Source organism: Volvox carteri (assembly GCF_000143455.1).
Source record: "Volvox carteri f. nagariensis unplaced genomic scaffold VOLCAscaffold_41, whole genome shotgun sequence".
Classification (NCBI taxonomy): Eukaryota; Viridiplantae; Chlorophyta; class Chlorophyceae; order Chlamydomonadales; family Volvocaceae; genus Volvox; species Volvox carteri.
In genome coordinates this window covers 570,719-593,917 of record NW_003307584.1, presented here as the reverse complement: position 1 = coordinate 593,917, position 23,199 = coordinate 570,719, and the positions used below count along the sequence as shown (strand labels likewise).

The window sequence follows — 23,199 nt, the reverse complement described above, 5'->3', positions numbered from 1 at the left end:
AACATGCGCGACGGCGGTGTTATGCCCCTACGCTGGGCGCGTCTCACGTACTTTTCGTACATGTCCTGGACCTTTTGTACCAGTTTTTGCGCTTTTGACGGGCTCACCTGGCGCAGCTGGTAGCGCTCATGGTCGGCCTCCGCCGACTGGGTGCGTTGAGGGTTCCTGGGACTGGCCATGAGGGCTAAATAGAAAATGTTTGAAGAAACTGAGATGTAGGTGCGGAAGCGTTGGAGTACTCGACTCCGAGGTCTTTTGACCGGTTGGTCTAAGATACCAAAGTTGTAACAAAGCTTGCAGTTGGCAAGCAGTTGCGAAAAAGGAAATTATCCAACGATAAAGGTGGTATTGATAAATACCGTTTGGTATTGGAAGATTATGAATAGTTCTTGGATGTACCGTTGGTACGATACCGTTGGCCCGGTGAGCCAAGGGCCGCCTTAGCGGCGTTACAACTACCGTATCAGTCACTGTCCTCTGGCCAATTCCGGTCTGCTCCTCCCGCGCCGCACTTGCCGTACTACACTACAGGACGAGCACTTAATCAACATGCAGGCTTTATTCTGGATTCAGTCGGAGCACCTTGCTTGTAATTTTGCACTGTGATTAGCGTTATGATTAGAACAGACTTGCCATTATATTTTACCCGAATCCCTTGTGCAGAAGATGGAAGGCAGCCCAAGTGAAGTAGGTCCCGCACACGCCGTGAGTGAGGCAGCGAGCGCAGAGGCGCACCCCGATGATCACTTTTCAGATGATGAACAAGAAACGGAGCTCGACGCTCTGCAGCATCTTCCCCCGGAGGAGCGGCGCAAGGCGCTCCGGTACGAATTGCCTGACCGCTAGTTCCAAGCTGTGTACATCTATGCCGAGCGGTGGTATCTATAAGGAACCATATGAAGCGGTAAAAGTATCTCACCGAAGTTCGCGGGTTCACAATATCTGCAGGCGCCTCCGCAACCGTGAATCCGCACGTCGTGTACGCGCTCGGCGACTTGCAGAGATGTCGCAGATGGGTACAACCCTTCAGAGTTTGCAAGATGAAAACTCAACATTAAAAGCGCATGTTAACAAGTTGCAATCGCACATCCAGTCCATGACGCTCAAGGTGTACGAGGTTACCTCGAAGTACGAAGCGGCTGTCGCGGAGGCTGCGCAGCTGCGCGCCGAGCTGAATCGCTATCGTCGGGTAAGTTCCTCCTACCATCTTCCCCCCGGAGAAGAGCCCGCCCTCTTCTTGGGTAGCTTGGACAGCCAACATCCATGCGCTGCGCGTTGTGTTTTGCTTCCCATCACACGGCGCTCCTGCATCCAGAGTTTTGCTTACGGTTCACCTGACTGCGACTTGGGTCATTTCCCATTTGGGTCACCTCCATTTGGACCATCTTTTCAACATTACTTCCTCTGTGCCGGTACCATTCCTTAGAATGCCTTGGTCTAGCCCTTGGACACCGTGATGTAACGGCTTAGTAACGGTCTTGCAACGGTCTTGTAACGGTCTAGTCCTGGCACGGTGAACCTCCGAGGGACCGTCCCCCACTCATGTCCAGCCCTCTATGCTCCTGCTCCCCCTTGGCTGCTTCAAGAAGTAGAAAGAAGAACAAAGGAAGAAGAGAAACATCTGTTTCATGGCGTTTTCTCCTTGCATAGTTTCGTCTATAAGCTAACATGTGCGTCCCGCCGATTCCCGTCCGCGTTCCGCCGCCCGCCTTCTCCCCATCATCCGCGCCCGAACCCATTCCCTGCCCAGCCCTCCGTGCCCGGGGACAGCAGCTTCCTTATGGGCGCTACAGCCGCCACAGCGGCCCAGACTGCCAACGGGCCCAACTCAGCGCCGCTCAACCAGCTATCGCCCTTCATCAGCCCCATGGAGATTGGGGGAGGCGGGCTTGGCGCCCAGTCATGCCTTTCGCCCAGCCATGTACAGCTTCGCAGCAGTAGCCCCATGGAAATGCAGCGGCAGCGGCAGGCGATTGAGGAGGTGGTAATGTTGTTGAAAGAGCACAAGCGGCGGCACCATCCAGGGCAGGTAAAGAAGTCTGGGAAAATGGAGAAGGAGAAAGGGAAGATCTTAAGGAACAGTTTTGGGGATTTGGGTTCGGAGCTGCGTTTCGTGTGCCATCTATACTCTCCGTCTTCCTCCATTATACACCCATCCGCGCATTGCATTGTGATGATGAGCACCGACCCACCGACCCACGTGCGGAGCCTTGCCCACATTGTCCTCCATCCCCCTCCTCTCCTCATCCATCCACTCCCCGTTCACTGCTTTGAACTCCAGGAGTTGGTGCCGTGGACGGCGGCCGTTGTGTTCTCTTTTGCTTCTGCTGCATGTAATGCCACCCTCGTCGTTCTGTCACCGTCCTCCTCCTCCTCCTGTTCCAACAGGACCGCTCTGGCAACTCGGAAATCGGCTCTAACGGCGCTGGGGCTGCTGGAAGCGGCGGCGCATGTAACGTCACTAATCACCAAAGCCCTGGCTCCGACACGGCAATGCCCGGCGGAAGCGGCACCGGGGGCCCCCTGGGCGACCTCGCTGCCGGTGTTTTAGCGACCAACAACAGCACTACTGCCAACAACAACAACGGCTTGATGTTCAACGTCGGCAGCATGTCTCGGTTCATGGGGGCGGCTGGGACTGGCGCCGTGGGTGCCTCGGGCCTGGGAAGCGGCAGCGGTGGCCGCAGTAGCCAGTCGGAGGTACTCACGGGCTCAGTCCAGCACTCGCAGCTCATGGCACAGGTCCAGGCACGTATGGCGGCGACGGCTGCCGCAGCCGCCGAATCGGCCGGTGGTGTTTCGTCTGTATGCACAACCTTCTTATCGAACAATGTGCACAATATGGGCGCACAGATGCAGCAACAGCAGCTCCTGCAGGAACAGCAGCCCCTGCAGCAACAGCAGTCGCAGCCGCAGTCGCAGCGGTTGCCGCTAATGACTATGCTTCCCCAGGCGCAGCCGCTTCCGCAGCACATCCCGCAACTGGACAACTCGGGTCCCACGGCGACGCTCAGCTTGCCGCTTCCCGGCCAGCAGCAACAGCAACAGGTGGTGTTGGGACAGAGCAACAGCCATCCACTCATGCAGGTGCAGCCACTATCATCCTACCAGCACCAGTTCTCAATGGTTGGGCAACAACAACAACACCATCAGCACCATCGACAGCAGCAGCAGCAACAACAACAACAACAAACGATGGCTTGCGGGCAGCAGCAGGGCATCGACTCGGGTGCGCTGTACGGCACCATGTCGACGTTGTCCCTCTCGGCCCCTTTCTACTCTGCAGCCTCGGCCTTGCCGTGCACTGGCAACGGCGGCGGATTGCAAATGACCGGACACGGCTCCGGAGCCAATGCACTCGGCAGCGGCATGTCCGGGGTCGGCCCGGTGGCCGCAGCGCCTGGTTTCGGAGGCCAGCATCAGCAGCACCATCACCGCAGCGCATCGTGGGCTCTGGACAGGGGAACAGCCCCGTGCGTAACCAGCGCTCAAAACGTGGTGCCCATGCATCCTACATGGCAGATGAATGCCGGCGCCGGGGCCGGCACTGTCGATGGGGGGCTAATGATGCGACCTGAAGACTTTGCGGAGGATCTCATGTTCCTGGACGATTACGTTCCACAGGACTTGTGAAGGAGGAAGAGGTCGAGGAGGAGGAGCGCCATAAGGCTGACGTGGGATGAGTACGAGGCGTACGACAACGGCAACGAAGATTGTAGTACGGATATGGGTGCTGGTGAGATGGGGAGTATCTACGAAGTCTGCAATGGCAGGCCTCGCTTCTCTCGTTCCGTGCTTAAAGAAAGAAGATAAAGGACACACAGCCCTGCGCAGCGACAGCAGCAGTGGCGGCAGTGGGCCCTGGCATAGTTTCTACGACGCGCCCTGCGACCGCGATTCGCGTGGTGAATTCCAACCATCCAGGTCTCTTCGCCTTCTTAAGTTTGAAGTCCTTAAGTCTTGGGTGGTGTCGAGAGTCTTTGGCCTTAAGGGTCTCCATAATCTCGAGCGGCGAATGGCATGTGTGGGGGAGGGGAAGGGGGAGGGGATCTCCTGCGCAACACGTGGCATGGCACGCGAAGGCGGCCCCGATTGGAAGATTCATGACGCGACTGGCTACGAATTCGCCGTTCCGCCGTGCGTCCGTCTTCGATGCGTTTTGGGGTTTCCAGGTCGTGTGTGGGTTCGTGAGCTCCCAGGGAGAGGGTGTCTCATTGGCTTTCAACCTGTGTGGCATTTACAAGCCTTGAAGCGATGGAAAGCAGATAGCTCGAGTATGGCGCTCTGCGGGATAAAGGACCGACCGAGAACCGTCTCAACAGTACGGGCCCCGCTCTTCACCAAACAGGGCTCCCCATGCTTGCCTCTTTGTTATTAAGGGCAGAAGAAGACTCGGTTGCCGTGGAAGCCTGCCGCTTCTCCGTGTATCTATGTTGTCCTGTCGGTGCCGGTGCCGGTGTCGGTGTTCCTCTTGTGTGTCCTCTAACAGCCCGAGGTGGAGGTGGTGGAGATGGAGGCAGATGTGTCGCAGTCATTTCTGGGGTCTTGGGCATTGGGGTTGTTGTGAGAAAGGCGAAGTTCAATCTGGCAGGTGAGCTACAGGTGACCAGCGTGGTGAAGCCGCGAACACGAACACGGCACCAGCAGTAGTTGCAACAACAGCCGTGGCGGTGGCCGCGGCAAAGGCTCGCTTGCTCGCTGCGTTAGCGAAGCTGGGGTCGGCTGTGCACAGTATGGCTATGGGGTGCGGCGAGGACGTGCGGCTAAGTAAAGGCGAGGCGGGGCGGAGCGAGGGCGGTGCCCGACCGACGTGCCGTGAGGAGGAAAAGTCGGCGATAATTCAATCATCTGTCTGTCGTGCTAGACCGCGGTCTTGCCTGTCTGCCTGACTGCTTTGACAAAGCAGATTAGGGAGCGGATGATGTGGTCACTTGGTGTGCGTGGCGTGGCGTGGCGTGGCGTGGATGAAACACGGCGTGGATAGGACGGGTCGGTAGGCAGCTCGCGTATGTGCTCGTTGTATGTGCTCGTTGTATGTGCTCGGTCAGAGCGATGGCGCCGTTTTGGAGTTACAATAATCATCTTTTGTAGCTATGATGGTATTGCTAATAAAAGCCGCCCGTGCGGTGTTTTTTCTTGGGGAGGAGATAATAAGGAACCAAGCGAACCGTGGCTCGGGAAACGTAGCAGCTACGCCGCCAGCCCCGCTATACCATTATTCAAATCGTGTATGATGCCGTACGACGGAGGGTGATGACATAACTAAAGGTACCTCTCATAGGTACCCTGAAGGCATGCATCCTCAAGCCCGGAGGTTTGGAACCAGGGTTTTTTTTGTTGTTTTTGTTGCTTGTTGACTTTGATACCCGCGCATTGGAGTGCGACACGGTGCTGTATAATCACATAGGAGGCATGTTAACGACGACGATGCCGATGCCGGAAGGGCTGGTGTGTGGACGCGATGCCGTGTCGCGGTGCGATGCGACACAATACACGACATGTCTATTGTGTTGGCGGGGAGGGAGGGAAGTAAGGTTGGGAAAAGAAGACGGGCCACAGAGTTTCGCAACAGCTCTTTCTTAACAGTTTTTTTTGGCGTGATGGTCACTTCCACAAAGTTCACACGCGGATTCATAAACGTAAGGCCCGCCCTGGTGTGTGGATAGCACCATGCATATGTGTACAGCACCATGCGTCTGTATACGTGTACGTGTTCTATGTGTGGCTCCCTGTGTGGCTGCCGAGTATGTATGTATGTATGTATGTATATGCGAGATAATGATTTTGTCAATTGGAATCGCGGACACAAGGAGCTTTGCAAGTCGTGTCACACCGTGCATTATAAAATGCCTGTTGGAGGGAAGTTCATGGCCCGAACAGCGGTAATGACTCTGGGCCCCCCATGAGGGAGTGTGCGGTTGCCAGGGCGGGCCATGGGCCGTCGGGGGCCATGGCGGGGTGGTGCCAGTTTCAATGCTTTGGGGTCCCCACCCGGCTTCACTCTTAACATCTCCCCCCCGCACACACGTACACATACACCGTTTGCTGAATAAATATATGGAGCTCTGCTTCGGTGAAGCTCTGCTGCCTTCTCTGCGGGGCAGGACCACGTACGATGTATCGGAATCACGTCTGTCCGTGTTGCGGCATCGGGTAACGAGTGCTGGAAGCTAAGAGAGGTGAATGACAGTGTGCGGTTTGTTATGTGGGAAGCGGGAGGCATGTGTGGTGGTTGCGTTGGGAAGCCTGTGGTGGCGATGGCGTGGGGGTTGCGAAGAGCTTTCGGCCCATGATTCTTAGCAGTGCCAGCCTGCCTTCGGTGTCCCAACTGTCATGGCCTCCTCACGTGTCTGGGTTAAGGTTGCTGGGCGGTCAAGTATGAAACGGTCGGGAGCTATATCAACGTCGTGTCGGCAGGTTTTCAAAAAAGGTGTTTCGGCCGGAGGCGGCACCGCAGGCGCCATTAGCGCCGCGACATGGAGGTTGAGGTTGAGGTGGTTGTTGCGCACCACTCGTGTATGTTTTGTTGGGGCATTCCCAGCAGCATGTCTTGTTGTGTACTTGACGCCGGCTGGGCCGTCCAGAGTTATGAAATAATGTGTTTTGCAGGAGTTTTGTAGGATTGTTCTATAATATTTAAATTAGTGTCGTGCGTTGTTTTGTTGTGCATGCATTTTGGGAGGTGCGCAAGTACAGCCCCGCCCTCATACTTGGCGCCAACGCTTGCAAGTTGTTGCGTTTGGCCCTGAATTGGTACTTGAGTCCGCACCTTACCGACGGCAAGAAGCATGGCGCGTTTTAGAATATATGCCCTCGCATACATAAAACACAGATTGTCGCACACATTGCAGTACACACATCGTCGTACGTCGCTGCACCAATAAGAACGGGGTTTGCTTCCATGCTGCGCGTCCCGGCATGCTGCAGCCCAAACCCAAAAGGAAGCTAATAGAAGGAATTGGGAAGAGAGTTGGGAAGAGGTTGCGTGCCTGATTAAGCGCATATGCCTACGCGTCCCTTGTATGTCACGTTGCCTCGGGCTTGACTGGCGCGGGCTTGACTGGGTGATGATCTGGGCGCTGAACTTCTACCCTTTGTTTCTTTGGTTGTGGTGGCCGTAGACCGTTGGCCGTTTGTACTGGGGAGAGTGGCGGAGAACGGCGGCACTCACGGTTTACCGTTCCAAAGGTAGGAAGTGAGGAGAATTGAGGTTTTTTCCGGACGTGAATTTGAGAGAGTGTTGGGGAGAACACGCCAGAGCGTCTCCTCTCGGTGTTCGGCAAGGCTGAGGAGACAGAGGTTACTGACTTTGTTACCGGACTTGGCTCCTTCTGGGATTGCCCTCTATGTATGCTACCCTGCGTGACGTGGCGGTGTAGCTGCTGCCGTACCTAGCTCCTCTGCTGCGCGTCTGCACAGGCACGCAGTTCCAAGATAATGGCCACCAGCCCAGGAGCAGGATCAAGAAATCTCTTGGCGTGGGTATGCCACCACACCACCCCACCGCAACCCGGGGGAACCTCCATTGTGTCCAGAAGACCGCCGGTTCGGTTTGGGCCCGTTCCGTCCCGACCGCCGCATTATGAAGTTAAAAGTTTCTCGATGTATCCTATAAAATAAAATACTTCACGTTTTATAAATATGGGACATTAAGCTTTTGGGTGAAGGGTTTTGTCTTGTTGAGCAACAGGCGTGGCTCCCTCTGCAGATCTGTACAGCCCCAAGGTGGCGAACGTAGCCCTGAGGAACCCATCCCGCCACACAGGCCTCTTGCCACTTTTGGTGCTCGCCTTCTTAGGATGAAACTTGCTAGGTTAGCGGGTGCCGTCGCTGCTGTATGTGATCGTTCCGTTTTGAACGGTCGTACATACTGTCCGTACAAGCCAGGGTCGGGTACAGCTTTTGTGAAGTATCAAAAAATAATATAGATCTTGTCCATTTTGTACATGTGCTGTATGTGCCTGTGGCGTCTAGGCGCATAGGAGTAAGTGAGCATGTCCATGCCTGTGTGTTTATGTCTGTATGGTTGTATGTATAGAGTATAATCTTGAAGCTCCTAGTACTGTGCGAGTGATGCGAATGTTCTTGGTGTGCCACCTGCGCGGCTGCCGGGATCCGGACTTGTTATCAACTCGGAATCACAGGAGTTATTGGGAGAGAGACTCCATTGCGAATATGCATAGAGCATAACGCTTTTGTACCGTAATCAAAATCATAGGAGGGGCAGCGCGACTTGGTGGACTTGGTGGATGGGTTTTGCAGACTACTGTGCCCTTGTGTACTCTCTTATGTACGCGCGTGTGCGTGTGCACCGTATGCAACGGCACGAGTATGTCCCAAGTCTCCCAAGTCTCCCGGCCGAACTGGGCCAGGATTTCACCGTTTGCCGTTGGCTCGTTGGTCCGGCCCCGGCGTCGGACGTGCAGATAAGAGGGTGTGAAAGCTTGGGTGTTGCAGTCCGCGGCCAGCGACTTGTTAACCCCACCTTGTCGACCCCTGATCTGCCGCTAGAGATGTGGCGAACCCTACGCGGCGCAGATGAAGTGAGTGTGGTTGTGTTGTGTCCTAGGTGGCCCCGGGTGGAGATGTCTCCAGGGGGGGTCAGGAGGACCCCAGCCTGGTCTGGTCTGGGATGACGGACGACAGGGTGCCTTATGTCCCAGACTGTCCCATGTCGTCCGTATGTGTGCGTGTGCGTGCGTATGTGTGTATTGTGTGTTTGGTGTGTATTTGTCACATATCGATCCGGGGCCCTGACGCTGGTCAGGGGCACCTGTGTGCGTGGCTGGTTGTCTCGTGTGTGTTCTCGGCCGCGTAGATGTGTGTATCGATCGGCAACGTAGAGATGCTCGTCACGGTGGCACGGTAGCCACCGCGGGTCACCGCGAGCATCTTTAGCACCACCACCACCACCACCACTCTGGGTGGTATCTCGATGAGAAAACAGTAATACTCGTTTTTTCGCTTCGTGCAGAGCCGCAGAGAAGTTCTGTGAGGCCATTTACCCGTCCTTCGGAGCGGTCGGTGGAGGGGTTGAGGAAAGCGGCAAAAGTATTGTCGCGTACGCCTATGCTTGCTCTTGTGTGCATACGTGTGTGTGTATGTGTGTGTCTCTGGCACGACGCGATTCCTACAACGGTCGATTGCACTAGTCTTTTAAGCAGCGGCGAGGCAGTCAGCCTGGGGTAATTCTACCAGGCAAGGGCTCCGTAGCGGCGACGGCGTGGTGGCCAGAGTTCATGGGGGGTTCTCATGCCATGTCCCTCCGGCTGCTTGGCTTTGCATATGCGCATGGCTTTGTTTCTGTGCTGCGCTCAGATAGGGCCAAAAGTTTTGGATTTGGATTTACCTGGATCTGTGAATCATTTATAAGATCTGAGTGGGATCTAGTTGCGGTGGTCTTTCCCCCACACACAACTCCACAATCTAGCTTGCTTGGCACACTCTCGAATTGTTTCATTGCTCGTCGCGTTGTGTCAGAATCCTCGTACTCGGGATGCAGGTGTGGCTCATGCTCGTTTTGTCGTACTGTACTGCCTGTAAATGGATATTTTTTCTGCCGCAACCTAATGTTTTGGCGGGCCGAGGGGCGAAGGAGGGTGTTGCAGCAGAAGCACCAAGCACAGCAGTGTTATGTGTCGCGATTCTCTGCTGGACCCCGACACATACATACGTACATATAGACGGACAGGCCGCCTCTTCACGTGCATACTTGCAAATCACACTTGCACACCCGTCCTTTAACGACAGCAATCCCCGGGGTAAAGCCGGAGGAACGACCGGGTCTTATCGAAACAGTCGTACACACATCTGGAAAGAAGGGCCCCCGTCGCGAGTCTTGTGAGTTGGCGTTCGTTGGAACACCAAGAAATGACCGTTTAACTCATTTGAAAGCAGTATAGGATCGGAAGTATTTAGCAGTACTACCGCTTACCCGCGGAGCTCAAACAGCTCGAGTGCAACGCGCTAACGAACGCCAGGCACCCGTGCAACCCTGTGGGCCTTATTTCTGTGGGCCAAGGAAGTCTTAAGCCCGAAGACGGCTGCGTGCAGCCCGAGTTATGCGCACGGAGACGAGGATTGTCAAATCTAATCTGCTATGCAACCGGAGTAGTAGTTACAGTGATTGTGAGGACAGCCGCAGAAACCTAAACTTCTGCTCGTCCAACCCAGTCAGCGCCTCGTCGTAATACGCAAACATCCCCCGTGATGGCGCGTTGGACCTTTTTTGTTATCTGTACTTAGCTTAGCTTTATCAACATAACATAATATCGCAAGGAAGCCCTGCACACCGCTCAAGCTTGGACACAGACTGCACCAGCAGCGTTATCTTTCCCTCCTCCGCTAACTCTGCCAAGCTCCTTAAGGTCACTTCTCCAAGGACATGTAAAATATTTTTTTGTGTAGCGTCTTCTCTTGTTGCTTTGATTCTCTCAACGTTTGCAATCGCCCGTTGGATCTCTTCAGGTTCCACCGTGGTAACTACCTTCACTAGCAAGTGCAAACATCAGGCACCACCGCGCTAAGCGCGCAGCAACATCCACTCTCCTTCGAGAAAGGTATTAAGAGCTTTGTTTATCAGGTAATAGGAATATCGCATCAGGGAAGGTACAAGATGGCAACTTCCAAAGAGGAACGAGACGAGGTCGCTCAGGTGAGAAGGAGTCATCATCACCATAACCCAGATAGACTGTAGGTGCGGTGCCATCCGTTTTCTACATGTTTATTGCATCGCGCGCTTAAAGCTTCGGGGGCAGGGAAGCACCGATTTTGGATTTGGATTAGCGGGGATTCTACTACAAGCATGGGGTTCCGGAAACGGAATTTCTGCGGGTCCCCGTTCCTCATGCTTGTGGAGCGTTTCCCTAGGGCCTTTTTTTGTGCGTGTGACGAGGGACACAGGAATCCCCTGATTACTGGAGAAAGCATTGCACTTGTGAGCGGTTCATACAAGTGTGACCCACGGGTCGTGTGGTTCGATTGTGCACATAGCTCCGACGCGAAAAGGACATCGTAAGTCACTTCGATTCAAGTTAGTTCATATTTTTCACAAGCACCGTAATCATGTTGTTTATTTAAAGCCTTGGGATGCGCCGTTGCATAGGCGGGCCGCTGCTGATGTATTTTGCCGTTTCAGCGATGGCGCACACCTGTTGCCGGACGCTCGTTCTTTGAACACTATGGGCATAACCCGCATTAAATTAATTTTATCCATCTTTTGAACAGGAAATGTTTGGCAAGACGTTTGATGAGTGCGAGAGCATGGAGCGAATCAGAGTGAGTAATGCAGGTTTTGAAGCGTGTCGCTGCGGCGCCTGACTGAGCGTTTACGTCTTGATTGCACGTATGGCTTATTTGCATATAAATCATAATTGCATGTACGCCTTATTTGCACGACGTCTTTACTATAAAATGCAACCTGAGGTCCGCAGCAGCACATCGCGCGACCTCCCGTTATTTTATCTCAGCAGCATCTCTTCGCACACCCAACGGGCTTCGACTGCGGTTAATGCGAACTATAAGTGGTTTAAATTGAGTACATTTTCTGTAAGATGTGATTATTCCTCCTGAACTTTCAAAGGCTGCGAATGGAGAGGAGGACGGGAACTTGTACAAGTATGTTGCGCGTCGAAGACCATCTTCCACTTTCTGTTGCGGGTTCCCCTCAAACGAACACTGGATTGTATGCCTCCAATAATCACCTAGCCTGTTTTCCAATTCAGCACATTTTACTATCGCTCCTGTTTTCCTACCAGGTCGGCGCCCACATCGGCGGCAAACGAGGCGGTGGACGTATCCACGAGATGGCTGAGGAAAAGAAGCAGCAAGCGCGCGAGGGCATGGGGGAGGAGGAGGGCGAGGGGGAGGAAGAGGAGGAGGAAATGGGAGAGGAGGAAGGAGCGGAGGGCGAGGAGCAGGAGGGACGTGCGACAGCTAAGAAGCAGGGCGAGGGAAAGATGCGGAGGAAGGGACGGGCCAAGTAGGCCGTCATCGAGGGCTGCCGCGGGCTAAACGACGCTTGGCAATTTGCTTTTGAGTCAGTTTTTTGGGCAGCTGTAGTTTCGTAAGGGTAGCATTGCCTCCAGGGAGGGCGCAGGGGAGGGCTGGCAGGTCGCGCATGGCAGGGACAAAAAAGCGGAAGCCGTAAATTTGTGCCTGTTGGTTGGCTGGCTGGCTGGCTGGTTGGTTGGTTGGCTGGTTGGTTGGTTGGCTGGTTGGTTGGTTGGACCGTACAACTATTTTCAACTGTACGAGGGACGGATGTCCATCCTGTTAGCTTGTTGAGGTACAGTGTTGCCCCGTGGCCTCTACAGTGGTGCGGCCTGTCTAGGGACCATTCCTCATGGGGCCGTGTGAAAAGGAGTAAGAACGAGTTAATGATGCCCGTTAATGTACGGAAAAAGCCACGTAGGCGGGCGAGGAGCACATCTTTTTTGTGTAGTCGCGGTATGCAATATTCTGTGATGTTAATGAACGCCGGTATCGTTGACGGTTGCTAGTTGATGGCTGCATCCAATCGGCTTGGATTTTGTTTCGCTCGCGAACGCGTTGATTGAGAGAGAAGGGTTACTTGCCTTTCTGAATACATTTTGATGCGCAATTTCGTCCGGATGAGCGCTTCCAAATACATCTGTACGAATTCGCACAATTTGTACGATATGCCGTGCACACGGCCATTGCCGCTCGTGCCATTATTAGACCACCGACCTCGCATCATCACTGCACTCTCCTAAGCACAGGCCATCATCCCCAACAAAATGTACAAGGCAAAGCAAACCAAACTGAAGCTCAACAGCCTCGCCAAGAAAGGGGGCACACACAACCGTGGGGGACTGGAGGGGTCGCGAGGGAGAGAGGGGAGCCGGGTATTGAGCCATGGGATTAGCCACTAAGAGCCCCGAGGCACGTGAACAAGTACATCAATCCCCCCCTGGGTCTACAGGCTTTTAGGGTCTCAAAGGTCTCAAAAAAAGCCCTCGGGCTCGAGCCCCCCATGGCCGCTACCTGGAGCTATATGATGCGGTTTAGCTACAGCTGCAGCTCGGTTTAGCTACAGCAGTAGCATAGTGTTGAAGCAGTAGCAGTAGCAGTAGCAAGGAGGTTACAGGATACCATGTTTTTCGTAAAACGGCAGCGGATAATGCAGCAGCTGGTAATGGTGGTGGTGGTGGTGGTGGTGGTGATGGTGGTGGTGCTGATGGTGATGGTGGTATCGCTTCTGACAGCAGCGCGCTGTGAAAACTGCGGATTCAATAATTCACGTTTGTATTCTTAGGATCCATTCGTATTCTTCGTATTCTTTGTAGGATTCAAGAACCCAAACGATAACCATCTCTTCGGAAATAGAGCCGTAGGCCCCCTCAAATAGAACAAGTGATTCAGTGCACATTTTATGTGTGTATGTGTGTATGTGTGTATGTGTGTATGTGTGTATGTGTGTATGTGTGTATGTGTGTATGTGTGTATGTGTGTATGTGTGTATGTGTGTATGTGTGTATGTGTGTATGTGTGTATGTGTGTATGTGTGTATGTGTGTATGTGTGTATGTGTGTATGTGTGTATGTGTGTATGTGTGTATGTGTGTATGTGTGTATGTGTGTATGTGTGTATGTGTGTATGTGTGTATGTGTGTATGTGTGTATGTGTGTATGTGTGTATGTGTGTATGTGTGTATGTGTGTATGTGTGTATGTGTGTATGTGTGTATGTGTGTATGTGTGTATGTGTGTATGTGTGTATGTGTGTATGTGTGTATGTGTGTATGTGTGTATGTGTGTATGTGTGTATGTGTGTATGTGTGTATGTGTGTATGTGTGTATGTGTGTATGTGTGTATGTGTGTATGTGTGTATGTGTGTATGTGTGTATGTGTGTAACTGTTGGTATTGCTGTGTACGCTGGTGTACACGCTGATGTGTCCGAGGGCACATGTGTCCGAGGGAGCACCGGCGGTACAGTGGTAGCATAGGTCCTTGCCACGAGCCGAAGGCCCAAGGGCAAATACTTCAACGCCTAAAAGCCACCACGGAGAAAAAAGGCCTCGAGCCCATGAGCCTTTCCGTTTGGTAACCTACCGACAGCACGCGCTACCTCCTCCAAGGTGAAAGGCTCATTCAGGATGCTAGCTGCCCGTGCCCTCCTGTCCATGACGTTCCGACATGCTTGCCAAGCACCCTCTCCCAAAGGGGCCCCAAAAAGGAGATATAGTTACGGAGCCGACGTGCACCTTCAACACCCATTTCCCCAACTCCTGCGTTTAACAATGTGCCTAAGTGATCCCAAAAAATACATGCAAGTCATTAATGCACAACGCCCCCTGAGTTGCCCTCCCAAGACCCGCCATATAATGCACGCTGGTCGTGCCTGCACTAACCACAAACTCACGCATTCTCCCTGCATCATATGCTGCTCAGGCGCAACGTTTGGCACGATTCATTGCGTTGCGTGCCTCGCAGGACGCTTCCCACGAAGGACCTGACGTATTCTCGACCTTGCCAGGCCCCAAAACCGCACCCTGCAAGCAAGCATGTGTTGCCCGGCGCTTTGGCATTCCTCATCCCATCATAACGCACCATCCCTCGCTTGCATACCCTCAGGCCTGCGTCCCGCAAATACTCCACTGACTCCGTGCTGTCGCAGGTCCCATTCGATAGGTCCGTGATCACCCCATTTCGTGCGTGCATGACCTGAGATCCATCAGTGAACAGAGCAGCATGGTCACGGTAACGGGAAATCTCAAACACACTAGCGTCACTGGACGGTGGTCAGTCGGGAACCAACCATCTGGCGCGAGTAGCTCACCCACTCGCATCCGAAAGGCACGACGGAGAACACTGGCTGAAGCGACAAAAATGATCGATCATGCTCCCACCTGCTTCACCCTTGGGGAAGGTCAGACGACCCTCCAACTCCCCCAGGAACACGGCCATTTAACACCAGTAGTCCCTGTGACCGGCACAGGGCACCCAACTGGTGCCCAGCAAAATTGCAGACGAAGTCCTCACTCCTAGGTTCAGGCACGTCTACGTAGCTCTGAGGGTCCGCGTCCCCCGGCAAGCCCATGAACTCCCGCAGTGCCGTCAGCTGGTCTAAATCTGGAACATCACTAAAGTACCCGGGCAGGTCATGGGTCACTAAGCGAAACCCAAACCCTAAAGCACCCTTGCATGCCCTGTCCTGTTCTGTCCTGCTGACCTATCTCTTGCTTTTATGACACCGGCGCGTTCGCCTAGGACAAGTCGGGTGTCGGCTTCCTTGAAGCCGGAAAAAGGGCGGGGGCCCCCTGCATCCGTACAGGCCGGTAGCTAGGGTAGTGTCAACGTGGTGGGAGCTGTACTTGTTGCAGCAGTGCTGATGCTGTGGGAGCTATGCTTGTCAGAGCGCGGGAGGCAGGAAGCCGGTGCTCATAACCTGTTGAAGAGACGGTGTCTCTCTGGAACCTAGCAGACACGGCTAAGAGTCATTGGCCGTTACACGCAGTCTGGAGGCCCGCGACCTGTCACCGACAGCCCCTTGCTTGGGCGTAAACATACGAGTCTGAGGTGCCGTTACCGGCACACAGCAGGGGCTCGGCCGCCAAGTCCGCAGTCCAGGCCTGCTGCTCAACGCTCAGCAGACACAATAGGCTTTGCGGTCTGGTGCCGCAGCCATAACACACACGGAAAAACATCGCCGTACAGCACCGTACGCACTGCCTACGGCGCCCCTCCAGGCATTTACCCGCCTGCTCACGCGCCCTTGGCGCCACCCTCAAAGCCTAGCTCGACACACTTCCCAAAAGCCCGCAGCACTTTCCGGTGCTGTCTGTGATGTTTATATCCCCCAAGCGCCACCGGCTTCAGCAATCGGCCCCACAGCCGCCGCGGCACACTGCCATTGGCCCAAGTAATTGTACAAACGAGCAGCTTGCGGACTTCATAGAGAAATAAAATCAAATTTGTCGGCCTGCTGGTGGCAAATCGGAATGCCCGTGCGGGCAAATGATAACACAAGCTGGGTGTTCGAGTTATCATACGCCGGAATCTCAGAACAGAAACACGGCCACACGGACATGGCCAATCCTACAGAGCGGGGCCCCCCTGGGCGCTTCGCATTGGGGCCCCGCCCAAAAAACCTAGCCAACACACAAAGGTATCAAGTGGAGACCCCGGACCCAGCTAGCACAGCGGCACCTGTCCATGCATGACAAGAGAAAGAGGACAGATTGGGACAGATAGGACCTCGCAACAATCAAAATGTAATCCGATCTGCCTGGATCGAACAGGCCCCCTAAGAATTTCAACAACGATTACATTCCTTCGCTCTTCCAGCTGAGCTAAGATCGGGAGCAGACATGAATACGTAATTAAAGCGTGATATGTAATCTAGCTAGATTATTCAGGTGCACGCCGAATGTGCTTGAGTACACGTCTTAAGCGTGTAAGTATTTAACAAGCAACGTAGTAAAGTAATAATAAAAGTAATAATAATCTCAATTCCAGGGCCATGAACCCCGCCCAGCATGCATTAAGGGATGAAAGTGTTGAGGGCAGAATTGTGTGGTATCTGCATGTTATGTGGTATCAGCATATTGCCTGTCTGTTCCGAAACCGTCCAGGAGCATGTGTGATTGGCGTTCTGCCAAACTTTCTTCTGGCGCCCTCTTCAGGTACCCTCTGGCAAATGTCTCGACTGCACGTGCTGTGCTCGGAATTAGCTCGGGTCCTCATGCAGCAAGGCTAAGCTCGTCGTGATTCATCACCCATCATGACGTACTAATAGGGAATCGAGCCTTCGACCGCGCAATCACAAAGTCCCTGTCGCTGGGAAAATTGTTTGGGAAATTAATTCCCCACCTTCTTTGAACGATTTCCATCATCTTTGATAATTCCCAGATAATATACCGGTGCAGAAGTCTGGACACAAGTATTGTGAGCCAGGGGCCCCCCTGGATGGTCAGTAAGCCGTTAGGGTGGTGATAAGTATAAGTATGGATGTTGAGATCCTCTCCCGCTCCCCTGGGCTCGATGCGCCTGCGTGTGATGTACCCACTTTGGGGTTTTTCCCCTAAAGGGGAACTTTAGTGCTCTTCTTCTTCTTCCCCAAAGGGGAACCCCTACTAGGAGGAAGACTTCCCCTTCTTGTGTCTCTGCTGGATACATGTATTCTAATCCAACGTGTGTACGGTGCTCCCTACAGTCTCTTAATCATGGAGCTTTGGAGGGTCCCTTGATTCTAGAGGGCCCTAGAGGGCGTATCACCAGAATGCATAAGGGCCTCTGTCCCCCTTCGCAATCCACAATCCTACTGCGTCCCCATGCATTGCAAAACAGGCTGAATCACCAAGCTCATGGCCTAATGGGTAAATTAGGAAAACAGATACGCCTTAAACGCACAAAGCGCGAAGGCCTTCGACCGTGCGTTACGTTTAAGTCAAGATTTCGTGGTCTCAACCAGCGCTTCACAAACTTGTAGCTTTGTCAATTGGTCCAAAAGCCAAGTTCGTTCGGGGCTTTGCCTCTAACGTAGTTTAGCCTTCTTTGTTAGGTTCCCCTACCGGAATGAATGTAGTTTATAAAATTTAAAAATAGGCTATAAACAGATTCAGGTACGCGCGCCATACCTTCAACTGCGTAAGGGAACAAACTTTGGAAACCCTTGAGCGGATGAACTAGAGGGAACCCAAAGGCTTTTCTGTCCCCTTTGTTTCCCTTTAGGGGACGGAGAACGAGTTTGGTGGTCCCCTTTGTTCCCATTTAGGGGCATAAAAGTTAACTAAAGTACTTGTGTATAAACGCGATTTTTATTAGTACGTAAGCTTGCCGGGGTACCCATCATGGCAGGCTAGCGCTGCTCCCATCACACTGGCCGCGCCTGCCAGGAGAGAGTCGCAGGGCGCAATGCTATCCCATGTCCGGCACTAAACATTTCTTCCTTGGCTATTTTTTGTAAGTTTATGTCTTCCTTCGTGCCTTGGTCTAGTTTTCTTTGGTCAGCAGAACGGTCGTTTTCACTTAGGGAATCATTCTATAAGGCCACGGCTCAACAGGTTGCTCGATATAACACATCATGCATCAGGATATGCTGCCTTCCCCCCCTTAACAAGGGCCTACTTGTTAAAAATGGCACATCAGTCCCTGCATGAGACTGCTGCCCCTCTGTTCACCAATATCGTTTCTCGTGTGCCTGGAGAGCTGATTACGGCTGCAGGCGCCTACGATGTCACCCCTCCCATCCTGCACCCCGTTCCAGGGTCACTTTTATTTTATTTGTAAATCGTAAATAAGAAAGATTTCCTGCACCACAGCACATTGAGGCAGCTCGAATACATACCGCTTTGCCACTCCATACATCGGCAGCGGGTTCAGAGAGATGTCCAGACGGGGCCCCTCAGGGTCTGGGTGTGCAGCTGGCATCTTACATGTCGGGGGGCGAAGGTCGCTTAACCAACCTCTTTTGAAAGCCCGCGGCCCACATTTACGCCGAGACAATTTAAATAAATTTAATGAATCCGGAACCTCTTTTTTGACTATCGAAGCCAAATCAAGCTTGCGGTTCGCGATGCCAAGCACGGCCGCCTGAACTAAAGGCCTCCGTGTGTGCATACCGATGTTGTTACAGCTATACCACCCTGTAACAACATACGGAGGTTCTTAGATCCCAAAAGTACCCCTTCTCCCAAAGGACGCCCTTTCGACAACCTCCCGACTTGCTAGTCGTCATCTCGGGGTTTTCTGCGCAGGCTGGCAGGGTGTGCCAGATCCGTCCCCCTTCCCGCGACGACATCATGCAACAATCGAATGTCGACTGACTGAACGTCGTGTGTGCTACCTACCTATGATGTAATAATGACTTGAACGCTTCATCACGCTGACATCGCAGCGTCACCAACAACACCCCCCTCGCAAAGCGAAATCCAATTCAATGCAACCGCAAAAAACTACCCAGAAAAATGACCGGCACCAAAATATATTTGAAGATTTCCCCCAGAGCTTCCTCGATCAACCGCTAATCGATGTATATGCCCATGACCGTGTGGCTGTGGTCGTGGGGCTTAGCTCTTTCCAAACAACCGCTACGTCGTACATTTCCGTACGGACTGTACGGACTGTACCAGCTGGAATCACTGTAAGACGGGCCAAGGTTCCGTTAAGTCATACTGAGGAAATGAAAAATCAATAGACTTGGGACAACAGCCGAGGACTGTGTATGGGTGAGTCGATCAAGCCGACGGTGTGCCGCCGCGGGCGCAGCGGGCTATCAGTAAGTGCGGCGCATGGGCTGCACGACCGTGCCGACGCTCCACCGTCGCTGCCGCTGCCGCGGCCGCCGCCGCCGCCCTCACTCTCCACCAAGTGCCGTCGAAGCGCCGCCGCCAGCGCCAGCGGTGGTACGATAGGCGGTGGCGGCGACAGCAGCGGCGGCGATCGCTGATTGGAAAGGTCCGTACTGGACGCCGATGCTGACGGCGGCCGCCGCATCTGGCCATCCACGTAACTCCAGGGAAGGGCCGGTCCCGCGGCGGCGGCGGCGGCGGCTGCGGCCAGATCAGCCATGTCGGAAAGAAGCGCGGAGGCTTGTGGCGGGGCTCCGGCGCCGGCGGTGCTTGCCGCCGCCGCCGCCGCCGATGACGACACGTACGACGCCAACGACAGCGCCGACGCGTCGGAATCCACCGTGTGCCCCGCCAGCGGCAGCCTTGGGTGGCTGACAGGCATTCGTACGACGCTGTTGCTTGAGCTATTGCTTGAGCTGCTGCGGCCGCTACCGCCGCCGCCAACAAAGTGAGCGTTGCCGCCACTGGCGGCAACGGCGGTGGTAGTTGTCGTACGCGCCAACGGTCGCGGCGGGCGGCCAGCCACCAGACGGTCCAGGGACGCTCCATGCGCCTCCATGACGACCTCTCCACTTCCGGTGCCACTGCCATCGTCAGACGAAGACCTAGATACAGATCCAGATCTTGATACAGATCCAGACCTAGATACAGATCCATGTACGGCATACAATGGCGGTACGACGGCTGCAGCGGTGGTGGTAGTAGTAGTTGTAGCAGGCACAAGATGTAATGACGAAGACGTAGCGAAGGAGGCAAAACCCGACAGGGGCGTGAGGCCGTCGGAAATGCGGGTGGTGTGGGACGCCCCAGTGGGGCTGCGTGACGGCGGTCTGGGGCTGCGTGACTGCGGGCTGATATACGGCGTCCTCAGCCCGCCGTCGTCCACGCGGCCGGCGGAGACCCGGCTCGGGGCCCATCCGCCGCCGCGCTTGCCGCCGCCTGGGAACTCAAATCCCACGTGCGTGAGATCGGGGCTCACAGAGCCGTCATCTGTGTAAATGAGGAAAGAATCAGAAGCCGATCTAGAGCCGTCGCTGCCGGCGCTTCCGTCGCCGACTTGTACGACTCGCCCAGAACCGACTGCGTCGCTCGCGGAGTGCGGCCGACGGCGCGCGCTGACGCCGGCAGCGGCGGCGGCCGCCGCCGCCGCCGCCACGGCGGCGGCAGCGGAGATGCCCGTACTAGCAGCCAGACTGATGTCGGTTAAGTACGACTGTACGGTGGAGGATGACGCGTTGGGCGTGCCGCCGCTCCCACGGGGATGACGTACGACAGGCGTAAGGCTTGGCCGCCGGGGCGGCGGCCGGGGTAGAAGCAGCGGCGGGAAGAAGTCGCCGGCGACGCGCGACGAGGGTCCTGATTCCAGGGAGGGCAGTCCGCAGCTGGAATGTGCCCGGCGACGGCTCGTGGAAGCCAGTGGGGTCGCGGACGACGGCCGAAGCGACGGCAGCTGCGGTAACGAAGCTCTTCCCGGGGATCCCGACGTCGACGGACGGCTGCTGCAAACAGGACTCAAAATCATTTGTATTGGCAACCGCAGCTGCGGCAGCTGCGGCCGACTGCTCCGTACAGCGTACGATACCCGGTCCTCCGCCGCCGCCGGCGGCGCCGCCGTCACCCCTGGCTCCCAGTCCTCCTCCTCCGCCGCCGCCGCCTGATCTTCCTCCTCATCCGACCGCTGTGCCAACGCTGCCTCCTCATCGCCCTCCTCTACCGTACCCAGACTGTCGTACAATGGATCCACCGCCGACACAACCTCAAACAAATGCCTCTGCCGCTGGTGCTCCTCATTCCCCCCCTCGTACCCGTCCACTTCTTCCTCTTCATCGCTCGTGACGCCGCTTCCACCGCCATGGCTACTAGCGGCGATACTAGTGCGCTGGGTGCTAATGCGGGATGCCCCAGGAGCTCCGACCCATGGGTCAGATCCGAACCACGGGTCGCCAGCCATTGCTGAGTGTTCATCGTCAACTGCGCCCGGATCAGCACCAGTGACCCGTGGGTCAGCAGCGGTGATCCACGGGGCTGTAGCAGCATCAACGGGAACAGTAGCAGCGGTGCCTTCTGGGTTAGAAATGTCAGTCGGCAGACCAGCAGTGACCCGTGGGTCACAGGGCTTCTCCTGCGTCAGCGCCAAGGGGAACTCTTCGCGGGCTGGAAGCCCAGTGCTACTGCTGCTGCTGCTGCTACTGCTCTGAGCGGCCACCATGGCAGAGGCCGCGGATGAGCCGCCGCCTTCAACGCTGCCCCGCGATCTGATCATTACTTGAGACGAGCCGATGGTTCTTAGAAGGCCGCCACTGCTCTCCTCCGTTATAGTGGACAAGCACCGCATGCCGCCGGCGGCGGCACCGACGCCGCCGAAGCTTTCGATGGTTCTTAGAGGGCCGACACCGCCGCTGACGCTGACGCCAAGGCCGCCTAGTTCGTACTGCGGCTCCTCCCAACCGTACGGCTCCTCAGGTGCGTAACCGCTAGGTTCGTCCATTGGCGGCCGCGGCTCGGGCAACCGCGGCGTGTTGTCGTACAGCAGCGCCGCCAGCCGGCTGCCGGCGGCGTGCGGCTGCTCCGGCCTGGTGCTAATCCCGCTGGTTCGCAGCGCGTCGGCTACGGCGGCGGCTGTAGCAACAGCTGTAGCAACTGGATTTGTTGGCCCCATCTGGAGCCGCCGCAACAGCGCCCCTGGCAATAGCTGCATACTCTTCCTTCCCGACACGCTAAGTACCGTACCGCTACTGCCACCACTGAAGCTGTATCTGCCGCTGCCGGTGCCGGCGGCGCCGCCGGTCCCGCCGACCCAGGCGACCGCGAGATCTCGAACGGTGCGTGTGGCGCCCGTCAGCCGTAGCACGCCGCCGTCAAGGCTTGCCGTACGGCCAGGCGCCGGCGGCGCTGCCGGAGGTAGCAGCGGCGGCGATGGCGGCGCCGCCGCCGCCGCAGCCGCAGATCTCGCACCCTGTGACGCTCCTTGCGAAGCGGTGGACGCTGAAGAGTTGACGGAAATGCTGGCGCCCCGGGACGCCGGCGCCGGGGCCGCCGGCACCGCCGCCGGGGCCGCCGCCGCCGCGGCTTCAGCCGCCGCCGCCGCTGCCGCCTTCCGAAGGTCCACCGCCAAGCCTGGATTGGAATCCGCCGCGTCCTCCGCGGCTCGCATCATCCGTAGCGTGCGTCGCATGGTACCGACACGCTCCGAAACCGCATCTTTGGCGGCGCTGACGGAGGCGACGCGTGACGCAAGGAACTCGGAGCGCGCCGCCGCCAGCTCCGCCAGCGGCGCGGCGACGACGTCAAGGAATCGTGACAGGTCGCTCGCGGAGATGGTCAACAGGCGTGTGGCGCGGCGAGCAATAACAGTGCAAGGGTACGGCGGTGGTACGACAGGCGCGGGTCCGCGCCCGCGGGCCTTACGAGTCCTGGGAGCATCGTCATCCTGCGGCGGCGGGGTTCCATGCAAGGGACCAGAATCAGTGAAGGCAGGCACTCAGGTTAACTGCCGTACCGCCTTGGTCGTACAGTTCCCGCCGCGCCAGTAAAGCGACTAGCGGCTGCGCTGTTGCCGCCGCCGCCGAGACTGGTGTACTGCTCCCCACAAACAACACTGAAGCCAGACATACATGCATACATCCACATATGCACACATGCATACATATTCCTAAAGCTTGAAGTCCGAATAAATCGAGGCTGTACGATGCAAGCGCCGTACACGGCTTACCTCGCCTGCCGTCACCTGCGAGGCCACTGCCTGTTGCTGCTGCTGCTGTTGCGGATGCGGCAGTAGCGGCGGCGACGGCAACGACGGTGCCGGTAGCGGCGGCGGCGCTGCGGGCGCCGGCGGCAACAATGGCTGCTGCTGCTGGGGTGGCGGCGGTGGCGGCGGCGGCGCCGC

The 23,199-nt window shown here is 55.8% G+C and overlaps 5 protein-coding genes across 5 annotated transcripts in view; 2 read left to right on the top strand and 3 right to left on the bottom strand.

Annotated features, from left to right (window-relative positions):
* Positions 1-378: 378 nt before the first annotated feature.
* VOLCADRAFT_95062 (uncharacterized protein) lies at positions 379-3,633 on the top strand (the record flags this gene model as incomplete). The annotated part of the gene is made up of 6 exons (XM_002954244.1): positions 379-423; positions 664-824; positions 949-1,189; positions 1,751-2,029; positions 2,389-2,791; positions 3,287-3,633. The coding sequence occupies 6 exons, from the start codon at positions 379-381 to the stop codon at positions 3,631-3,633; spliced, it is 1,476 nt and encodes a 491-aa protein (XP_002954290.1).
* A 3,392-nt stretch (positions 3,634-7,025) lies between these two features.
* On the bottom strand, positions 7,026-9,556 carry VOLCADRAFT_106311 (uncharacterized protein; the record flags this gene model as incomplete). Its single annotated transcript, XM_002954179.1, has 5 exons — positions 9,350-9,556; positions 8,774-9,010; positions 8,486-8,525; positions 7,172-7,358; positions 7,026-7,138 (listed from the first exon to the last, which is right to left on the bottom strand). Exons 1-5 carry the CDS (start codon positions 9,364-9,366, stop codon positions 7,026-7,028), a joined length of 594 nt encoding a protein of 197 aa, XP_002954225.1. The 5' UTR covers positions 9,367-9,556.
* Positions 9,557-10,615: 1,059 nt separating this feature from the next.
* On the top strand, positions 10,616-11,984 carry VOLCADRAFT_95060 (uncharacterized protein; the record flags this gene model as incomplete). The annotated part of the gene is made up of 3 exons (XM_002954243.1): positions 10,616-10,654; positions 11,227-11,277; positions 11,757-11,984. 3 exons carry the CDS (start codon positions 10,616-10,618, stop codon positions 11,982-11,984), a joined length of 318 nt encoding a protein of 105 aa, XP_002954289.1.
* A 711-nt stretch (positions 11,985-12,695) lies between these two features.
* On the bottom strand, positions 12,696-14,928 carry VOLCADRAFT_95059 (uncharacterized protein; the record flags this gene model as incomplete). Its single annotated transcript, XM_002954178.1, has 3 exons — positions 12,696-12,833; positions 14,572-14,752; positions 14,801-14,928. The coding sequence occupies 3 exons, from the start codon at positions 14,926-14,928 to the stop codon at positions 12,696-12,698; spliced, it is 447 nt and encodes a 148-aa protein (XP_002954224.1).
* A 4,224-nt stretch (positions 14,929-19,152) lies between these two features.
* VOLCADRAFT_106310 (uncharacterized protein) overlaps positions 19,153-23,199 on the bottom strand; it is a gene marked incomplete at both ends in the record, with an annotated part of 11,754 nt that continues 7,707 nt past the window's right edge. Inside the window, 2 exons of the mRNA XM_002954177.1 lie at positions 19,153-21,435; positions 21,580-22,743. Coding sequence (XP_002954223.1) covers positions 19,153-21,435; positions 21,580-22,743 — 3,447 coding nt within the window. The remainder of the gene's footprint in view (positions 21,436-21,579; positions 22,744-23,199) is intronic.